Genomic DNA, 20,430 nt, shown 5'->3' with positions numbered 1-20,430 from the left:
CCAAATTTCAAGCTGGAGGTAGATGTTTTTTTCTGACATTGGCAGAATTTTCATTAGCTCTTCCAATTTAGGTGTGGTATTTTAAAATGACGTGGATTTTTTTTTTAATAGAATATGCTTCTGCTGGCTCACTGTTTGATTACATTAATAGTAACAAAAGTGAAGAGATGGATATGGATCATATCATGACGTGGGCAACAGATATAGCTAAAGGTAAGCAAGGAAAATGGTTCATTACCATCTTACAAAATCTGTAAAGCTTACAACTGGAGACTTTTTCCCTATGAAGTCAGGAAACTTTCCTGTACTTCCCTTATTCAGCTTGTCTGAAGAAAACATTCTTTGATTTTTATGTTCCTTGGTTATTGTCTTTCTGAATCTGTTTCCATATCCAAAATAATTTCTGGAGTAAAAATGGCTTCTATGAGGCAGTGTTACTTCTCATTTGCTCCCAAGTCCCAAGAGAATAATTTTTTTGCTGTAGAATATATGTTAGGTAAAGTGCATAATTGTCCTTATATTTCATTTGAATTGAGACATTTAAGGAAACTAAGAGCTTGTTCTCAGTACACATAGTGACATTTTTCATATAATAACATAGAACAAACTATTTTGTCCTCTGTATTCTTTGTGACTACACAAGAATTAATGTAAATTAGTGATTGAACAGTAAATTCACATCTCAGCTTCCCTGTGTAGACAAACACCTTAGAGAATATAACTAGATATGACTTTAAAAAACATTAACATGCCCATATAGAAGCTCTGAGAAATACATGAGCTTTGCTTAGTCCTTTTTACTCAAAATAGATTATAGGAGCCTTTCCTTCTGCAGCCTATCTGTGTGACATATGCATATACCAACCTGTAATGAGGACAAGTAATGGGATCTGGAAAACATGATTGCTGGTAAGTATCTGGCCATGCTCAGCCTGCCTAACTTGACTGTACCCTTGTTTTGTGTAGGAATGCACTACTTACATATGGAAGCTCCAGTTAAAGTAATCCACAGAGACCTGAAGTCCAGGAATGGTAAAGTACCAGAACACTGAAATGCTCTGCATTTGCTGTCATTTATTAATGTAACACTTAAATCTACCTGAATTTTGTGAACATGTAGAACTCCTTGGCTGTTACCAAGCTAGATAACGTGTTGTTGAGGTGTTCCCTCATGTGACTGCTCTATCTGTCCTACCCTTTGCAGATGGCAGGGTATGTGATATATCCAGGCTATTCCTTGCTCTCCGGCTCAATTTTGACTGTCTTTGCTTGTAAAATGAATGCCCTGATCATTCAGGACTTCCACCGGAGAACCATATAACCCAGCCAAGTTTTTTAATGGCCTTAATGATGTGAGCCTGGGTAGCTGCAGTGCAGGAGTGGGTGTCCAATAGACCACAGCAGATATCTGCAGTCGTCAGGACATGTCCGTGCCACTGGCTTTCCCGTAGGGGTCCGGTATAATCAGTGTGCCCCACCTCCCCAGGCTTCTGCTCTCTGTTGATATAACGCTTGTGGGTGCACAGCTGCTGTGGGGCTAAGTGGGTAGAGCGGGGGCAGCGCTCCCTGGCATGGTTTTGAGCTGCTGGCAGCTGCCCCTCTGTGCCTGCTGCCCGCAGGGCAGTGGGGGTTGCCACCCCACCCTGCGCCCTCGAGGCTGCTCGCCGCACTCCCCCACCACTGCTCAAGCAGCTCTGTGCTGGATTCACTCTCCGCCTCCCACCATGGCATGCCGGCTCGCAGCAGGTCTCAGAGCACAGCCACGACTCACTCGCTTTTTTGTGTTTGCCCTCCTGTTTCCCAGCTTCCCTTCTGTGCTAACAGAGGACACCTCTGCTAACTGAGGTAGCAGCGCTTCCCCCACTGTACCTGCCCCCGCTGATCACCACTAGCACCATTGCTTTAAGGCTGGGGGGCAGTTTGCAGCATCTTAATCTGAGTGGATTCACTCACAGTGATCTGATCCGGTCTGGTAAAGTCAGGAGAATAAATTCTGGACAACATTGCCAGTTGCCGCAACTGGTTTATCCCTGCTGCGATAGTAGTCCACCTGGTTAGCTGGTCATCGACGTCTGCGGCAGTCACCAGGTTACCTGTGCTGCACCCACTCCACTAGGGAGAGGGAAACCTTTGGGCTTTGCAGCTGCGGGCTGCATAGGGTATTATGGAACCTGGGATCCTGGGGCAGAGCCCCCATCCTACCAAGCTCCTCTCTGGTAAAATAAACTGCTTCTGCCCCATCATCTCACTGCCTTAACAGCCACTCCAATAATCCCTCGTGGGGCTGCTGCCTGAAACAGCCCTGCTTATCCTGCAGCTCTGATGCTTTAAAATCACGAGTAGTTGTCATCCCTTGCAAACTGGCTGCATTGGGTCCAGAAGGGCACTGCTCTGACACTGGCCAGGCAGCTGCCTCCTCCTCATACCCTGTGTCTGACTCCAAGCTGGGAGGCTTATGGGAGTCCCAGACAYTTCCATCCCTGGTTTCTGGATCCCAATCCGCTTTTCACACCAGTGCCTGCACAGCCAGGGGACAGACCTCACGCTGCCCCCCCTCGCCGTCGCTGCCGGCAGTTTGCAATGTGGGCGGCCAACACAGCACACTGGTGCTCCAGCTTCTTGGCTCGTTCGCTGTTGCAGTCACAGCCTCGTGGGTCATTTGTCAAGCCTCCCTACTGGCTTTGAGATTAATTTCCAACTGCCTAATTTGCTGGCGCTGTGTCAACAGCACTTTATCCAGGGTGCAGAGCTCAGTCAGGAAGATCCACCCCAGATGCCCTGCTGCCTGTCGCGCTGCAGCCCTGCTCCCAGCTCTGGGGAAACCCTCGGCCCAATCTCTGGCCCCAGCCATGCTGTGGGGTCAACCTACCCCACCAGCATGCACCGTGTGGGTGCCCACCGGCTCGTAGCAGGCCACGCAGGAGTACAGCTCACTCTCTCCTGCTTGTCCTTTTGCCCCCAAAGAGGCATCTCCACCCTGATACCCTGCTGGCTRTGCCAAATGTGACTGCGAGGTGGGCAACAGAGGGCTGGATACGGGTGGAGAGAGACACTCAAGGTTCGTAAGGGGTTAAACAGGATGGGTTTAATAATGCACTTGCACTACAAGCTGCACAAGGAGCCCCAGGAGCCGTGCAGAGGGGTTGCCGACGGGAGGCTGCTGGAGGCACGGGTCAAATGCATGGGGACGCCCAGGCAGGACTTGACTCGTTCATAAAGGCCCTTAAAGCTACTAGAGCTATTAACTCATCTCAGCTGTGCTACCCTCGAGCAGCTACTGCCCGGGAAGTAGCTAGTTGTTGTTGACCAAACGGAGCGTGTGTGCCTGGCCCTGGCGGGGAGGTGGTCAGTGCGCAGGTTCACGCGCTGGGCCTGCTACCACATACCCTGCCAGTCGTGGTCTCCTCGCCAGGTCTCCTGCAGGTGTTCTCACTGCGCCTCCTGCTTCCTCCTCCCAGTCCTAAGGTATCTAGCATCATTTAGAGCATTGTGGAGGGCTCTTTCAAGCTGTGTCTTGCCGTCTGTGCTTGTATCAATCTTACCATGTCAGAGATTGCCTGGATGCTGCTCACTTTTCCTTTTTGGAAACACAGAGCCAAGAAAGACTAGCACAAACTAGACACAATAGACTGAATAAGGTCTATTATTTCTTATCTGAAAGTGTTGTTATCATTGTGGCCTATTTTGAGGTTCAACAGATATTCATGTTTTTGAGTAATACAAACTTAGTGTGCAGCTGCACTGGTTAGACTGTACTTGGCAGCAGAAGACCAGTTATGAAATTTGCTGAACATTGACGTTAGTGGAAACATTGACTACTAATAGTTAGATAGTTCTGCGTGGCGAGATAATAGTAAAGAAAAGACTAATCTAGTTTCAGTTGTAAGTTTTCTCTTTTTTTAATTAATCTCTTGGACGTTCGTTGTTAGACCTAATTGCTACATTGGGGAAAATGGATTTAATCTACATTTTAGTCTGAAAGTAATAGTTGTATTGCCCCCTTTGAACCGTTAAAAAAAAAAAAAAAAAAATAAAAGCAAGATGTGAAAGGTTTTGAGTTTGTTCAGAGGCTTACAAGTATTCAGCAGAAGTTCTCCAAAGCTTCTCAAAGAAACCAGAATTGCAAGTATTTTGGTGCTGAATCAGAATAGGGTAATTTTTCTTGATACAGTACAAACTGTTTTGCCATGAAAATGTATTGTATTTATTTTTAATAGAGTTCCTGTAACATACTGCTTTTTGTTTTTCAGTTGTTATAGCTGCTGATGGCGTTTTAAAGGTATGAATACTCTTAATTATTTGTAGAGAGATGTTGCTACTTGACTTGATATTTTGATGCCCAGTAAATGAGAGCTGGTGCTCTAATATCCATTTATTTTGGTTTGTTTTTGCCAGATCTGTGATTTTGGTGCCTCAAGGTTCCACTCCCATACAACACACATGTCATTAGTTGGTACTTTCCCATGGATGGCCCCTGAAGTTATCCAGAGTCTTCCAGTGTCTGAAACATGTGACACATATTCATATGGAGTGGTGAGTGCATGTCATTTATCCACATGTAGTAGCAGAACTCCAGGGCAGAGTTGTCCTTCTGCATAAGAACAACAAAAAATCATTTTTTTCAAGACTGAAAATATTTTTATAATTTTGACATGCCTGAGAATGATGAGAAGAACAATTTCATGCATGTTTAGTAAGATCCTTTAGTAGGATCCTTGTCTGATTAGATGAGCAGCATGCCAGAGTGGGAAATGCAGCTTAGTGGAAGAATTCAGCCTGTCGGAAGGCTTGTGGAAGCTACAGAACAATATCTTATCATGAATCTCTGCTTATGTTTTAGTGAAACAGATGAAAAAAGTTTGTGTTGTGTAAGTGTTTAATAGGATGAATTTTTTTTAGGATATTTCCATAAAATGCTGTCATTGAGTTTATATTAAAAAAATAAGCCACTTTTTCATGCCTAATCGTTGAAAGAGCTGCCATCATTATCTGGCAGCTGTGAGAATAGACACTGTGCTCTTGTGGAGGTGTAGAGGCCTCATATAAAAGTATAGAAAAGGCCAGCAGCGTTCTGCCATTTATTTGAAGGGGGAATAATGATTGACATTGCGCCAGAATATCAGTTTTCAGGTACAGTAATGTGAATTATCCACAGTCAAACTCTAAGTTGTTTTTGCTCTGCAACGTGAAACGGACTAGAGATAGTTATGCTGCTCGGATTAATTGTGTGTGTTGCCCCATAGCCTTTCTGTGACAGGGAGCAGTAGCAGAGACTTGAAGAAAAATGGAAAGGAAGCGGGGGCACAGTTTGCATGCATATGCTACGTACATATGCAGTTTGTTTTTGGATTCAGTGGTGGGTGACACAACGAGGAGCCCTTTCAGTACCTGTCAAATATTGCCTCTTTGCCTTTTTGATGGATGGGAAGAGGTAGATGTGAAGGAGGCACTGCAGTTTTAAGCTATCACCAACAGYCATGAATAGCTAAGCTGATGACCCAATGGAAGATGACAAACTTTTTGTCAAAGAGTAATTTATAGTGAAAAAATTGAGAGATGATATGGAGTGTCTTACAAAGAAAAGATTGAAGATTTGTAAGGAAAGGAAAAAACCTGTGTTGTCTTGTTCAAAATCCTTGCTTGCTTAACCGAGCTAGGTCACAAACAGTAATAGAACATAAGCTGACAAATGTAAATGTTAATGTAAACTGTTATTAGAAGCAATCATATATTATTCACTGAAGGGAAACATTCCAGTTCCAAAACAAAAAAAAAATCCTAGAGGAGAAATTCCAAAAATGGTCTTATAGCTCTAAGTTGCTCACAGTCTTGATATGAATTGACTATAAGTGAAGATAAGAAACTGTTTAATATATTATCTTGCCAAATGTTACCAAAGTCTGAGGAACAATATGTTCGCTAAAGTTTGTTTTCCTCTTTAAAAGGTAAAGCTCCTTTACAGTTCTGCTGTTGGAAGTAAAACTCTGCTAACCTGTAATACGTGAACCAGTATGAAAGCAGTTCAGTGTTACTAGAATATTTTAATGTGGTTACGTGTGTATAGTGCTACTTCACTACATAATATTTGACCCACTTTTTTATATATAGTTTCTGAGTTAGTATACTGTACTGTGGTTATAAGTTCATGAGTTCATAAGCAGTAAGGAATGAATTGATCTTTTCATAGCTCCAATGTTATGCCTTGGAACAGCATTGCTTTCAGAGGAGATGGATACAGGGTTGTACTGAAGAGTGACAGTGGCCTGAGTATGTTGCTGATGAAATTACTGCCATAATGGGATTGTGCCAGCAAGAAATTGTCCAAGTATAACTTTGAAGTTTGTAATCTCCCTCAAATAAGTGTTAGACTATCAGAATTAACTAGGAGATTGAAAACAAAAAGTCTTAGAAAGGATATTTTTGTCTCTTCAGATGATTGTCATCTATAGGAACAAATTTTGAAGAATCCCCTTTCAAAGTGTAACACTTGCCAGCAGCCTTTGTGCTGGAGAGACAGATCTGCTTTTCTTCAGTTAAAGTGCTGATAACAAAGAGCAGAATCCTTTCAAATGTAAACTAGCGAGATGCTTGGAATAGACATTCTGTTTGCAGTATCTGTGGCCTTCTCCGTATTGTCAGTTAATTTCTTTTCTACTATTTTTTTTTCCTACTTGGCTTTGCTTTCTATATACCTTTCTGTGGTCCTTAAGGTATAAGGGAGCCTTTTCCCATGAGTGTCAAAGTGTCACCATATAAAGATCAGCTGAAGATGAGCTTGCTTCTCAGCTGAAATGAACTTCTCTCTTTGCAAACAGCCTATATATATTTAATAGCTAATGTTTATGTTAATTTGTCCTCCTCTTCATGAATGGCTAAACAGGTTTATATGTTCTTTTTGAGATTTATAGTAAATAATTTGTAATACAGCCTAAGAAATGCTGAAGTTAAGTGTTTTGCAAGACTTATTGTGAGAAAAATACAGATCTTGAACTTCCCTTCAGCCATGAGCATTTCTGTTTTCTAATCCATTTCCAAATCCAAAAGCAACAGACCCCAAGTGTTAAAAGCGATCAACCCAGATATCAGTCACACTTTTTCTGATGTCATTGTGTTGCCCAGAAAATGATTCCTTGCTTCTCTTCCAGGTACAAAATTGTATGTGGAATTATGATGTTCAATCTAAAAGCTGTTTTGAAGAATGTTACCCTAACAAAATTGTTTGTAGTGCGCTGCAGTGAATGTATGTATCTGTATAAATGTATTTAATCTGAGAAAGCTTATGCAGTGCAGCTGAAATATTTTAATGCTTACAAGAACAAAAAAGTAAAGCCATTAATTGGTTATTGGTAGCATAGAGACTGAAGTTAAATGTAGCAGCTGTTTTGCTCCTAGCAATAGTTCATGCATTACTTTGGCTGTGAGGACATATGTTATTTATAGAGGGAATGTTGGCCAGCACCAGGGGTTATCCCTTACTCTTTCTGAAAAGAATTATGAGATCTTTAACTTCCACTTGGATCAATGCGGAGAAGACTGACCTAATTTTCAAGGCTAATAGTAAGGGTAGTACCTGTGGGAGCACTACACTCTCTGCTCATGCTGTAGTCTACTAATTGTGGCTCCTAGGATCCGTCTGTGTGTGCTTTTCTACCCAAAGAAAACATTTCTTTTTTTAACTGAGTATTTTCAGAGTGTTTGGTTTTTCTCGAATTATTCGTTCAGATATTCCCCATCCTATATGGCACTTTGAATTTTTGTTGGCTTTGGACTGGATTTTTTTTTTCCTTTGATTGTTGTTACACCATTGACAGGGTAAGAATTGAAAAGCACAGCTGAACTCACAGAGGCAAGTGTGGGAGGTTTTTTTGAAGACCCTATCACTCTCATTCTTGATTTCATGTATTGGTTGATACATTGCTTCTCCTTTCTGTTTCACTGTATGCAAAGAGGAGCCTGACATCTTCAGAGGCCACAGTTTCCAAACCACTGTATTAAATAATCTTGCTTTTTTTTTCCACCACTGTGTGTAGACTGGGTATTTCTCTGTGAACGCCTGCTGTCTGTCAGCACAGGGATGTTAGGTGRTCAGGAAAGCAGGTGATCCTCACCATCAAAGGTGGGAGGGGAAGTGAACCATGTCAGTGTCTCAATTAAAATACACTAGAAACGGGAGACCTTGATTTCCATATAAGGTGAGCTGGGAGCCAGTTCTGGAAGGGAACAGAATGTATCCTGCAATAAAGCAGCCAAGGGAAGGCCAGCTGCAGGTGCTTTTTCTGCTGCCAAATGACTGTGGGTATGGGAAGAGGCAAACACGAATACAGAAGATACCCTTTTGCTGCTTTTTGTAAAACTGACAATATAATCATTCACCTTAGCTGATGATTCAGAGTAGCTAATTCATAAGATGGCGTTGAAGCTTTGAAAAAAAATGAAGATACGGAAATGTCACCATTGGAAGGAAAGTCTTTATCTAGGCCATTGACCTGAATGTGCAATTCACATTGTTGTAAACTTCTGCAAATAAATACAAAGGTTTCTGACCTCCCAGTTTGCTGTCTGCTACTTTTATCATACTGTTAATGGAAATCAGGCATTAAGAAAAATTTTTTTATCTTGTCATACTGCTCTTTTTCTCTCAAACAGCATGTAATCTGGAGTGCTTGGAGCTAGTACTATTGGTTTAGGAAAGCAGTGATCCATACAGGCAGTGGAAATAAATACTGAAGGTGTCATGATAAAGGAATTCAGTGCAAACTGTTCTGCACAGGCTTATGTGTATGAATGAAACTAGGCAGCCCTCACAATTCACAGTCTTCTGAAAGAAAAAAAAAAGCAGAACAGTTGAGTTTTCCAGCTCCAGGCTCTTAGAGACATTTAAAATGTATTTCATTATGTTCTTAACTTGGAAAATGTATTTAGATACTATTTTATCTGATGTGCAAACTTGAGTGAGTTTTTTCTTTGTGGTTTCCTGCTACAGCCATAGAGATTAAGTGGTTCTGCAGGGCTGCTCAACTGAATGTTTTATTTGGTCCAGGAGCTTTTGTTTTAAACTGAAAGTGTTGTACACTGCTTTTTTTGTTTGAACTACATGGGAATGCTAAATTATTTCACTGTCTCAGTTAAAATTCCTTCTTCACCAGTAAAGAGGTGGTAATTAGAATTACAAATTGATTTTATTTTTCTTCTTCTAAAGGGAATGTATTGAGGCAAACAGGAGAATTGAATACCTGTATGGGTATCTTTTCTTCTATATTCTTTATTCCCTGGAAAAGTGTTCTTAAATTTCTTTTTCCAAGATTTCCTGACCTTTGCTAATCAGTCTTTAGCTCAAGCAGTATTATTCAAATAGGTCTATTGATGGAGCACCCTGTTCACTTCATTAAAAGCCCAACCAGGCTTCAGTGCATTTTTTTTTTCTGCTTGAGCAGCATCTGCCAATATTCTTGCATTTTCCTTACAATTACCTTCATATTTGGCCAGAATCCATTCAAAATGATGTAGCTAGAATAAGCCCTAGTACTAACCCAAACAGTGGAGATATAGAGACTTACTTAAGGATCTTAATGCATTTGGTCAGATACTAAATAAATGATATTTTTTCTGGGTTGGTATGTGAACTGAAGAATAAGTTTATATGTAGATATTTGTAACAAGATATGTATGTGGATATTTTGATAAATAGATAGAGACATACACCAGTGAAGACACAAAGTGTCTTCTGATCTTTTAATCTGATTGAATTCTAATATGTGTTTTCTATGGCTGAAAAACAAGTTGGATTCATTGACTTGCAGCCTTTTGGTGATGCCAGACTTTTTGAACAAGGTAGCTTAGATTCTCAGGTACCGTGTTACCAAAATAGTATGTGAAATTGGAGGACGTCTTTCTATATCTAAAGATAGTATGTCTATAAAGAGATTGAAGAGTAAAAAATACTTTTTTTATATGCTGTATACTATTTAGTATTATTTAGTTTAGTATCACATACTTGGAGACAAACGGTTATGGTTTTGCTTACAAAATATAGTTTTTATAGGGTTTTTTTGTGGGCATATTATAGGAGCAAAATACCTTTTGGGTCAGATTCTGATGCAAAATTACTGTGAAGCTCTAGTTGCTGTCATGTAGAAATATTTTAAAATGCAAAATGAAAGATGTGTCCATTTGGGGCTGAGAAGGAGAGGAGGAGTTTATTGTCTTGCCAAGTCTCAACTGCCAAATTTGAACTCTGTAGTGCACAAAGAAAGTAGAAAGCATTTCCCATAGCTCTCACAAAATTGCAGCCATTAGACCCCACAAAACACAGTTTTTCATCTGACCTTTTCTATAGAGGAAAAAGCAGAAACATTCAAATTAATTTAGTGAGAGGATCTTGCACATAAACACAGGTCCAAGTTCCTGCAGATGGAAACTGGTTGCCTCATAATTGGATACAGGATAGTGCTGTATCAAGGTTTAATAATGTATTTAAAATACAAAGTACAGAAATAAAAATTCTTTTCTTTTTTTCTGTTTCAGGTTCTCTGGGAGATGCTAACAAGGGAGGTCCCCTTTAAAGGCTTGGAAGGATTACAAGTAGCTTGGCTTGTAGTGGAAAAAAACGAGGTAAGACTACGTTTCTACATTCAGGTACATAGATCAGAAAACAGTATTGGGGTTTTGCAAAAGACTTTTTCATCTTCTTCAAATTGAAAGTAAGTTCACGCGTATGGAAAGATTAGCAGTAGGAGCTAACACAAAGGGTCAAAGTGATGTTATTCCTCATGAATGGACCCTTTACATCTAATTGTTGCAGCTTCACGTCGTGATGCTGTAGATCAAAAATTGTACAAGTACTGTACTAGTTTCTCAGTCTCAATTGTAAAACCTAGGGGTTTGTTCTTAGTGATGAAAGAAGCCATTGCGTCCAAGGTAGGGGAACAGTTTAACTCCATCTCCTGCGTTTAGGACATCTTTTTACTGGCCGGGAGTTGATATATCTGTAAGAGACCTTCAGCTACTTCAACTTAACTCTCCCAGCAGGAGTCACTATAGTACAAGAAACTGCCGCTTAGATGAAAATTTCAAAAATAAAAGAAGAAAAAATAGTTTTAAAAAAAGAGAGAAATTACAGTTTTGCCACCTACGTTCAACACTACATTGAAGATGAGCTCCTCACTGGTATTGGCAAGGCTGTGGCATAGCTGCAAGCCTCCTCATGCAGAGTCTTTCCATTTCAAAAGCACTTCAGTGGTGTAAACACCGTTTGTACAGTGTCCCCAGCCTCGCTTTTCTTCTCACAAATTGAGGCTTTCAGTTAGTTGGACATGTGAGCGTACATCTGAACACATAGTCCCTTGATATCAAAGACAGTAACTACATTTAAAAAACATTTAAAGTTGTGACTGTACCACACACAGACAGGCATGGAAATCCTCCACAAAGATGAAACCTCCACTATCTAGACACAGCAGAGGCTTGGGAAACGTTACAATGGCGAGACAGTGACTGTACAATACAGATTTCTATTATTCTACATAAACTGTTTCTCAAAATGCTTCAGAGTTAAATAGTAGAGTTAGGATTCTACCTCTTAGTTTAATATTTTCTGTTGTTTTCCCTCACTTTTTTCCTTCTATTTGGGGGTTCGATTAGTTCCAGTGAGTGTTACTGTGATACACTGATCAGTTGGAAATGCTACATTAATGGAGTGAAGATTATGACTGTGGTCTTCTACAATGTTTATCAGAACAGAAGGCATAATGAGATGCTTCCTCCTGATGTAGGAGAMGCCTCCTATATCAGTTTGATGAAAGAGGAACCATAAAGCCTTCCACTAACAGTCTTTCTTTCCTGTGCATACCAATTGCATTTTTACGTAAGGGGTACAGAGTGGCATTGGGACTGCTGCAAAGTGATTTATTCATATGCTGAAAGATGTCAGAGGATACACACACATTTCTTCACAGTTTTCTAGAGCAAGGAACTGTATAAAATACAGTATTAACAAAACATGGTCATGACAGCTATTTTACTAGTGGCAGAAGAAACCTAAGGGGTGATATTTTCAAAGCCAGCTGTTTAGCAGGTACCACTAGCTTATTGCTACCAGCTTCTTTGGAAGGTTTCCAGGAAGCTTAGAGGACACTAACAGTTGTTCACRCAGTTTTTATTTTTTCTGGCCATGACTTGGAGAGCATGCCCAGTGTAAGTCTTGTAAAAGCCTGCTTGCACTGCTTTTCTTCACAATTGAGTAATTTTGTATGTCCTGCAGCAAGCATAAGGGTCAGGTTCTCTTCTCAGTTCAGTTTGTTGACATTAATGGGGTTGCATATGTCCAGTTCTACAACAGAATTGAAGCCACTGTTGAGTTAGTCCTTCAGTCTTTACACTGTAAGTTTCTTGTTAAAATCAGTGTGGGATTGGGACCAAAGAGTAATTGCTGTGGGTGAAAAATCCCCTTTTGTAGAGCTTGAGCCCAACAGCTGAAGTGGAATTTAATGATTCTATATGGGTCTTTTTTGATCCTTTGCATAATTTCACAGGGTGATTTTCATTCTGGTAGAATTTCTGTATAATTAGATAGTTTTTAATCCAGAAAAGAAAACCATGAGAGTTGAGATTATACTTGGCATGAGCTCGTAACAAATTACTACTGAGAAATGTCTTTTTTGTAGTATGACACTTTTGAACCTGCTACCAGTATATTATGTGACAAATAACATTCTGCACGAGTAAGAAACATGTAAATGCAGCTTGCATTCCACCTCTTGGAATAGTGAGGGTTACAGAAGAATACTGCTGTAGTAAGACTAGCTAGTGTATTTTTAGGTTAATGGCTCAACCAAATACCAAGCATCAGTACAATTTGCTTATGCATTGTACAAATTTATGTGTGTTTCTTGCACAGGAAGCTTTTCACTTTAACGTAATACATTATTTTAATACTCATACTCTCGCAGTGCCTAATTGTATCTCACATTTCCAGTTTTCATCATGTTCAAATGCTTGTGTGGCAGATTTTATTAGCTCTTGTTTTGGCTGCTGTGGCTTGTGTGGCTTGTAAGGTTTTGCAGGGCTTATTAAAGTAATATAGCGGTACAACTTTCTCTGCTTTGCTTCTGAAATGCCAAGAGCAGATYGAAAGGTTCTCATGGCAAGTTGGTCTGAACAGGATGTAATATCTGGTTCTCATCTGTTTATAGGACTGGGAACCCTTTTTCCACCTTGGCGCCTCTTATATTTGGACTCATTCCCACTCTCCACTGAGGAACTATTCTTTATTTACATATTTTCTTGATTTAGTATGAAACATCTGAAGTCATTTAACTGCCTTAGAAAGAGCAGAGGGATCTCCTTATATGTGTAATGTTGGGATACACAATCAGCTGGAGAGGCTGTGTATAGACATGACAGTAGATTTGCTTTTAGGCTTTCCAGTCAGGAAGGAGAGCCTTTGAAAGTCCTCTAAGACTGCCTGAGAGAATCTTCTTAATGATTTAAAACTCTCAGCAAAGAAAGGCAAAGTAGGTTCAAACTAATTCTCTGTAGTAAGCAGTACTAGCTGTAACCGGCAACTTCTTGTCTTCAGGCATCAGGAAATAGTTATGAGTTCACTGTGCCCTGTGAGTGCTCTGAGGTCTGCATGTCCTCAGCAATCGATCTGACCAGAAGCTCATGAAACCTCTTGTGCGGTGCAGAGCTTCACTTAACTCTTTTTAGCTCACTTTCTGTAATGTACATTCCAGCCATTTGCTATAACAACAGTTAAAACATCTGTGTGGGAGAAAGGAATCAAGACAACTTCTGCGTTACACCTGCCCTGACAAGCATCTTGGAACACTATGCAGTGCAATAGCTATCTCCACAAAATATTATGTTTTATTATTAAAATTTGTTTGCCTCATTTTTACTTTCTTATCTTCTAGCTTTGTTAAGCAACTCCAGTAGTGTATTGTTCCATTCCTTCCTTGTAGGTCTATTAATTAGCTGTACTTCTTAGCAGTAATGTATTTTTGATTTTTATATGTTAATCCTCAGGTTTTATACTGTGTTCAAATGAAAGAAGAGAGTGTTTTACTTCTGGTAATGGCTTAGATTTTATAGGAAATCTATTATTAGCAGCTTAAAGGGAAGTGTTTCCAGTAACTGATACATTCTATCTCCATTAGAGATTAACCATTCCAAGCAGTTGTCCCAGAAGTTTTGCAGAACTGATGCACCAATGTTGGGAAGCTGATTCAAAGGTACTGTTATTATATTTATTATTTTATTATATTTATATTATATATTAAAGTGGTTATACTGCAATAATACTATAATTGAGGTACAGTAATATACTGTTGAACTGTGAAAGTAGAGTAAAAATGCAAGTCAAAGAAGAGCCAAACCTTTGCCTCTATTTATCTGCCCTTAAGAGAATAAACTAAAGGAGAAATTATTTACTCAGAAAAAGCCTTTGTAAATCATGGGAATAATCTTTAAATTGGCTCTGCTGCTATCTTTTACAGAAAACTGGTTGGAAAGAAACTGTGGGTATATTAGCTTTGTTACCAAATATGAGCAGCCATTTCCTTTGCCTGTGAAGGTAGTTAAAAGAGGGAAGGATATTTTAGAAAAGGAAATTATGCTCTTTTTCTCAAGTCGAGGGGCCAGGAAGAAATCTTGGCTCCTTTAAACTCAGAGGGAGGTTAGCTACTACTTCAGAGAGACCAAGATTAATTCCGGAATGAATTAAAGTGCTTAGGTGCTCTAATGCCAGAACTTATCACCAGGGAGTAGCCATAGAAAACCAGTATGAGGAAGGAAATTTGCTTTCTCAAGTTTCTTCTTTTAGGAGGAAGGGGTTGCTTTCCTACAGAATAGGTCTGGAGTATTTGGAAGGCTGAGATCTATCAGCAACAAGTGATTTCTGCATGAACATCCATTTAAATGCCATTCTGTTAATATGGCCCTCTTTCTGCCCTCCCTGTGGGAGAGAATATGGGGAAAATGTGGTTTGAATCTTTGAACCTGCAAGGGACTAAGCCAGCAATCATGGAAGAGCATTTTCCAGCAGTAATTACTTGTCTTTTAATAATGACTTCCAAGAGTCAGCATCCCTAGCAAATGCCACAGAAGAAAATTTACTGGAGCATCTTTTCTTTAGTTGCTGCATGTGCTAGTTCAGCTCACTCTTCAGCKTGCTGCATCAAGATACCTAAGTGTCCAGCAGGCTGTTGCTGTCTGTCATGGAGGGGGAGGGATCTAGCTGTTGCAAAACAGGCTGGATTCAGTCGGCCAGAGCAATCAGCCTAGGTTTAGCCTAGTCCCTGATAGCAGTGGTCCTGATGCGTGTAGAGTGAACCTTAGGTTAGGTTAATTTTCCTAACAGGCTCTTCTTTGCCACTTCTTTGTGCAGTTCCTCTTCTGTATAAGCAATTATAAATGCTTCATTCGCCTGACTGAAATACAGTAATTTCTGGTCACGTTTTGGGCATGTGACTGACATAATATTCAAGATCATATGCTGGGAAAGAGTCATTGCTTGAAGTTCTCAAGTGCCTTTATAAAAGGCTGTGTGGCCTGCRTGAGCCAAAAGATGGAGCACACTCCTCTAAAATACTGCGCTGTGTAACTTTCCCTTTTTGCCTGGATTAACTATAGCAAATCAGATGGTAGGTACTTGGACAAGTTACTGGAGGTGAAGCAGAGGAGGTGAGCTCAGGAATGTCAGCTGCTCAAAAGCAGTTGCTCACGTACGTACTTTTAGCCCACAGAGAATGTGCAGTATCTTTAGGTGGCTTTCCCCTTAGAAAAAGAGAGATGGGATTCTGTGCATTTTCTGGGAGGCCAAGGAATACACATGGAGAACTGCTACAAAGCACCTGGAGTGCCAGACATTGCTCACGCCACCACTTCCTCATGGGACTGACCGCAATTATTAGCTTTGCTTTGAATTCTCAAGAATTTCTTCATACTCAGAAAAATGTCCTGAGTGCATTGCTCCAGGTGATGTACACACTGGTATTCTTTGAACAGTTTAAACTGTTCTAGTTAAAATAAACAGTCCCTTGTGGGTTCAAAGCATTTTACTAAAATTACTTGAAGTCAGTAATTATTAAAGAACAATCTCAGGGGCAATTAGGTATTTTAAATAACTACTTCCAAATGTTAAAATCCTACCAAACAAGCTACTGTTGCTCGGGTATTAGATAGTTGTACAAACAAGGTTGCTCATCAATAATGGCTTTGTTTACTAGGGATGTTTGCTTTTGAAATGCATGTGAGTGGTTCTTTCTAATTTCATCTATTCCTTCCGCTTGTCCCCCACTGTAACATCAAAGATGATTATAAATTATTGGACATACAGCAGTCAGAAACCTGGGGATGGAGAAACAGCAAGGAAGGAAAGATGTATGGATGAAATAGGCTAGTTTTATGCAGACACGTTTAGTAAGAAATAGAGTGGAAGGAAACAGTGAATATGTTAGCCTGAGTTATTTCTAGAAGGACATATATTTTAAAGAGTTTTGTATGAGACATCACAGAGATAAAGGACAACAATTTTCAGAGGTGATTGATACCTTGATATTTTAGTAATCTCTTATAAGGAATCACTTATTAAGCCTGATTTTCCAGAAAGTGCTAAACAGGCATCCACTGCAAATAAGACTTTTTTAAAAAAGGCCTCTCGGTTTGGGCTCCCAATTTCAATAATCACTTTTTGCATTTTTTAACCACGGTATCTGCACCTAGAATGCATTTACTGAATTTAAACTTACCCTTGCCTTGGGAGAAGAAACCAACAAAAACCAAAGAGCRGTCTGGGCGCGTATCTTCCTGTCAGCTGCACCTTAAGGGAAAAGCTGGTACCTGTCACTCTGGCAACTGTATAGCTGGCAGGGTAGTTGGTGGCACTTCCCTGAAAATGCACAGCCATAGATGTACAGGCTTTGTCAGTGCTATGTGACTGTATGTTTATTCCAGCTGTTGTTGCAAGACTCAACGGCTCCCTTGCCTGTAAAGATTTGCTGCATACCAGGTTGTTTCTGCTTTGCGTAGAAACCGAAGTGTGTGTTGTTGCTCCTTCCAGGTCGGTCAGGCAGAGCTTTCACCTGCCCTTAGTGAAAGCTCAGCTTTCCATCACTGTTATCTTAACTCAGATTATTCCAGGCAGGCCTGATAGTAGTGTTGACTATGTTCACTTGACATTAGCTCTGCCCAATACTTCCTAGCATACCCCCTGAGATAGAAGGAGCAAGCAAAAGTCGCAGAAACATTCTGTAAAAGAATCTTAAACCACAAAATATTGTAATTAAGGCAACAAAGGGATGYTTGCTCTTTGTCTGCTCCTGAAAATAGAGTTAGTTTGGTACGGGTACATTGCACACGTGCCAGTCAATTGGGCAGTGCCTAACAGCAGCAGTACATGTCCACGTGTACTCATGGGGACTGAGAGTTGCATTGCGATTTGGGAGCTACCTCCACTGCATCTCCTAGAAGGAAATGCTGGGGGAATAGCTGCTGAAATAGCAACAGCTCATTCATCAAACCAGGTGCCATAAACTTTGTCTAGCAACTTGCTCCTCACTTGGGAAGTTCCTGGATACTCTGACTGCTTCACACCCGCTGGCAGTTGCAAGAGAGAGAGAGCTGTAGCAGCCGAAGGGGTGTGAGGGCTGTCTGCTTGTCTGAGGGTGGTTCTCCTTCCCAAAGCTGCCCTGGGGGCCTCAGTGCRGGCTGCTGTGCTCCTTACTCCTGGRGCAGCAGGCTCGCTGGCTGGGAGCAGGGTTAGTGCTCTCGCGGGGCTCATGGCTCTGCTCAACCATGGCTGCACAAGCACCACCGTGCACCTCCGGGGGAGCCACTGTCTCCCCCAGCCCTCGGAAAGTGCTGCTCCACAGGTGGCTGCTTGAGACCTGAGGGGCTGGGGGCCAAGCAGCATGCGCACCTGAGCGACTGGGGCACGCACCAAGCGTTGCAAAGAAAACTGGCATAGCTCCACCAGCTGCCCCTTTGCCTGAAATCATGGGGATAGACCAAAAAACGACAGACAAAGAAAGCCTCCAGTTAGAGCCGAATAGTGCAGCGTTACTGTATAAGAGAGCTTGTCTTTTTTGTTATACATTTGACACTTTTTCAGGCTGTTTGACATTTAAAATAAAGAAATTGTCTTTCTTTTATAATGTGGAAATCACTTGGATCTTCCTGGGAGAGACACCTCAGCATTGTTCCTAATTGTTTTCATGCTCCCAAATTAAAATGCACGTTTTAATTGCAGCATCTGTAATTTTAGCAGAAATGGTATAATTACAGGCAAGATAAAGAGAGAATGTGCATCATCCCCTTATTATGTATCTACATTTTGTTTCAACCTTTTGTCTCAACCTTGTCTGGGGTCTGTCAAACAGACTAACAAAGTCGGTGCTCTTTCAAGAAATGCATTTAGCTGTGGCTTTTTCAGTTGTTATTGTACTTTGTAGCTTCCTGTGGGACTAAGGGGAGGGTAGGAAATATACAGAAGTTTTAACTGTTCTCTGTGATTAGTGTATGTGGCTGCCATAGTGGCTGCTAGATTGAGAGCCCTGGAACATCATGTCCTGTGAATAGCACAGGGACCAGCACAGACACTGTTCACCTGAGCTTTGCTGCTGGGCATCCTGGTGGAGCCTGGATCTTCACTTCTTTTCTGGGTACTCGTGAGGTAGCTAACCAGAGCACCAGTTTTAAAAGTGGAAGGATTTTCTGGAGAGTCTGTCCTTCTCAGCGGCCAGAAACCTGTTTTTGATGGGCAGTTAACTTGGTTGTTCAGGTATTAAAGAATTTAGGTGCCTGTAAAAGGCAGCCTGTCTAATAACCAGTGGCTAATGGATCCAGCCTTCTCTTTTAGGCAATATTTTCCTTCTTAGCTTGAGAAAAGCACCTTCTTTAAGAATCCTTATGGCTATTGATACTACAAATGTTGTTTGGTGTTTTTCTTGGTATCAAAAGGGAGTACCAAAAGGTTTTATTGGTAGATAAAAGGTACTAAGCTAAGGCTTGAGTCCTGTTAGATTATGTTACTCTTTCCAAACTGACATTTTTTTCAGTGGAAAGAGTAAAAAATCTGTGACTCCTCCTGTAGGTCAGGAAGCAAAACCCCAATTTCTGTGTTGCTTTCAGTCTTTCATTTGGAAAAATCCTGTGAATGATTATACATAGTAAGAGTCAAGTATGAATGCAAATGCTCGTTTTTTTTGTCTTCAGAAAAGGCCGTCTTTCAAGCAGATCATTTCAATTCTGGAATCGATGTCAAATGACAGGAATCTTCCAGACCAATGTAACTCATTCCTGCATAACAAGGCAGAGTGGAGGTAAGTTTTCTTGCTTCCAAGATGAAATGATGCGGTGTTCTTTGAGATGGTGTGAATCCTTACTATTTTCAGAAGACTTTGTATTCAAGAGGAAAGACAGCAGACATGTATTATGCTTTAGATATTTTTAGAATGTAATTTACCTTGTTTTTCAGGAGTGCTCAGAATGTTGTGAAACTTGTGTGAGGAGCCAATGCACATAGCAGTACACTGTATTTATTGTTACACTGGCTTAGGTGTCATGATATTTATGGTTTTGTGATTCCTGTCTTAATTATGCATTTTCAGTCAATAGTGTTGAGGAGAAAACAACTCAGGTATATGCATAGAATGATCTAATTTTCTTAGAAAATTTAAGAGCATATGTTTATATTTAAAAATTTGATAAAAGACATAAAGGCCAAATTTTCAAATCAAGCCTCCGTTTGTCTTTACTTTTAGGTGTTTTGCTTTTTTGTTGTGCATTTTCTCCGTGGTGTTTATTACTTATCCATGCTTTCAACAGGAGCTCGGTCCAATTCTCTTTTTGCATGGTACACCAGAGTTGCTTGAGCATGTGATTTTACCTATAGTGTGATTAAAGTGGAGATGAGACTGAGAACTCATTTCCATGACACAATTTTGCAGTAGAGGTTTGACCCTATATAAAAAATAGAATGTCCCCAAAGTTTATTGATCGGTTAGAAAGCTCGCTGCTTCACAGTACATCTTTGTGTTTGGAAAAGAAAATTGAAAACAGATCTGCATAGGCAGAAGATTTTTAGCAGACGATCGTGCTTCAGTCTATATTAAGAAGCTCTGGCCYCTCTCCAGGTAAGCGAGGAGCATAAATATTAAAAGATTCCCTGCCTGCAGGCTGTGGAAGAATTTAACTGGAGCAGGGTAAAGGATGGGGAGAGCAGTATGAAACTGAATTTTTTAACAAAACAACAGTCCCGGTTTTCTTCCCGATCTTGCATCTGAAATCGATAAATATAATTTTAATTGTGTGAGTGGAAAAAGTGAGCTCAGGGTGGGAGGCAGCGCCCGCGTCACATGGCGGCAGTATAAATAGCGCGCGCGGCGCTGACATTGCTGCCGCACTGACTCAGCACGGCGCCCCGGGGGCGCG

At 40.7% G+C, this 20,430-nt stretch overlaps 1 protein-coding gene across 5 annotated transcripts in view; it reads left to right on the top strand.

Annotated features, from left to right (window-relative positions):
• Positions 1-20,430, top strand: part of MAP3K20 (mitogen-activated protein kinase kinase kinase 20) — a 92,608-nt gene that overhangs the window by 34,469 nt on the left and 37,709 nt on the right. For all 5 annotated transcript variants that reach the window (XM_085322851.1, XM_085322860.1, XM_085322870.1 and 2 more), the window contains exons 4-10: positions 112-213; positions 967-1,032; positions 4,251-4,279; positions 4,396-4,533; positions 10,525-10,611; positions 14,157-14,231; positions 19,213-19,319. In XM_085322851.1, coding sequence (XP_085178977.1) covers positions 112-213; positions 967-1,032; positions 4,251-4,279; positions 4,396-4,533; positions 10,525-10,611; positions 14,157-14,231; positions 19,213-19,319 — 604 coding nt within the window. The remainder of the gene's footprint in view (positions 1-111; positions 214-966; positions 1,033-4,250; positions 4,280-4,395; positions 4,534-10,524; positions 10,612-14,156; positions 14,232-19,212; positions 19,320-20,430) is intronic.

Source organism: Rhea americana, unplaced genomic scaffold (assembly GCF_003343005.1).
Source record: "Rhea americana isolate MKP2758 unplaced genomic scaffold, rheAme1 scaffold_12, whole genome shotgun sequence".
In the NCBI taxonomy this organism is placed as follows: Eukaryota; Metazoa; Chordata; class Aves; order Rheiformes; family Rheidae; genus Rhea; species Rhea americana.
This window is presented reverse-complemented; position numbering and strand designations above follow the sequence as displayed.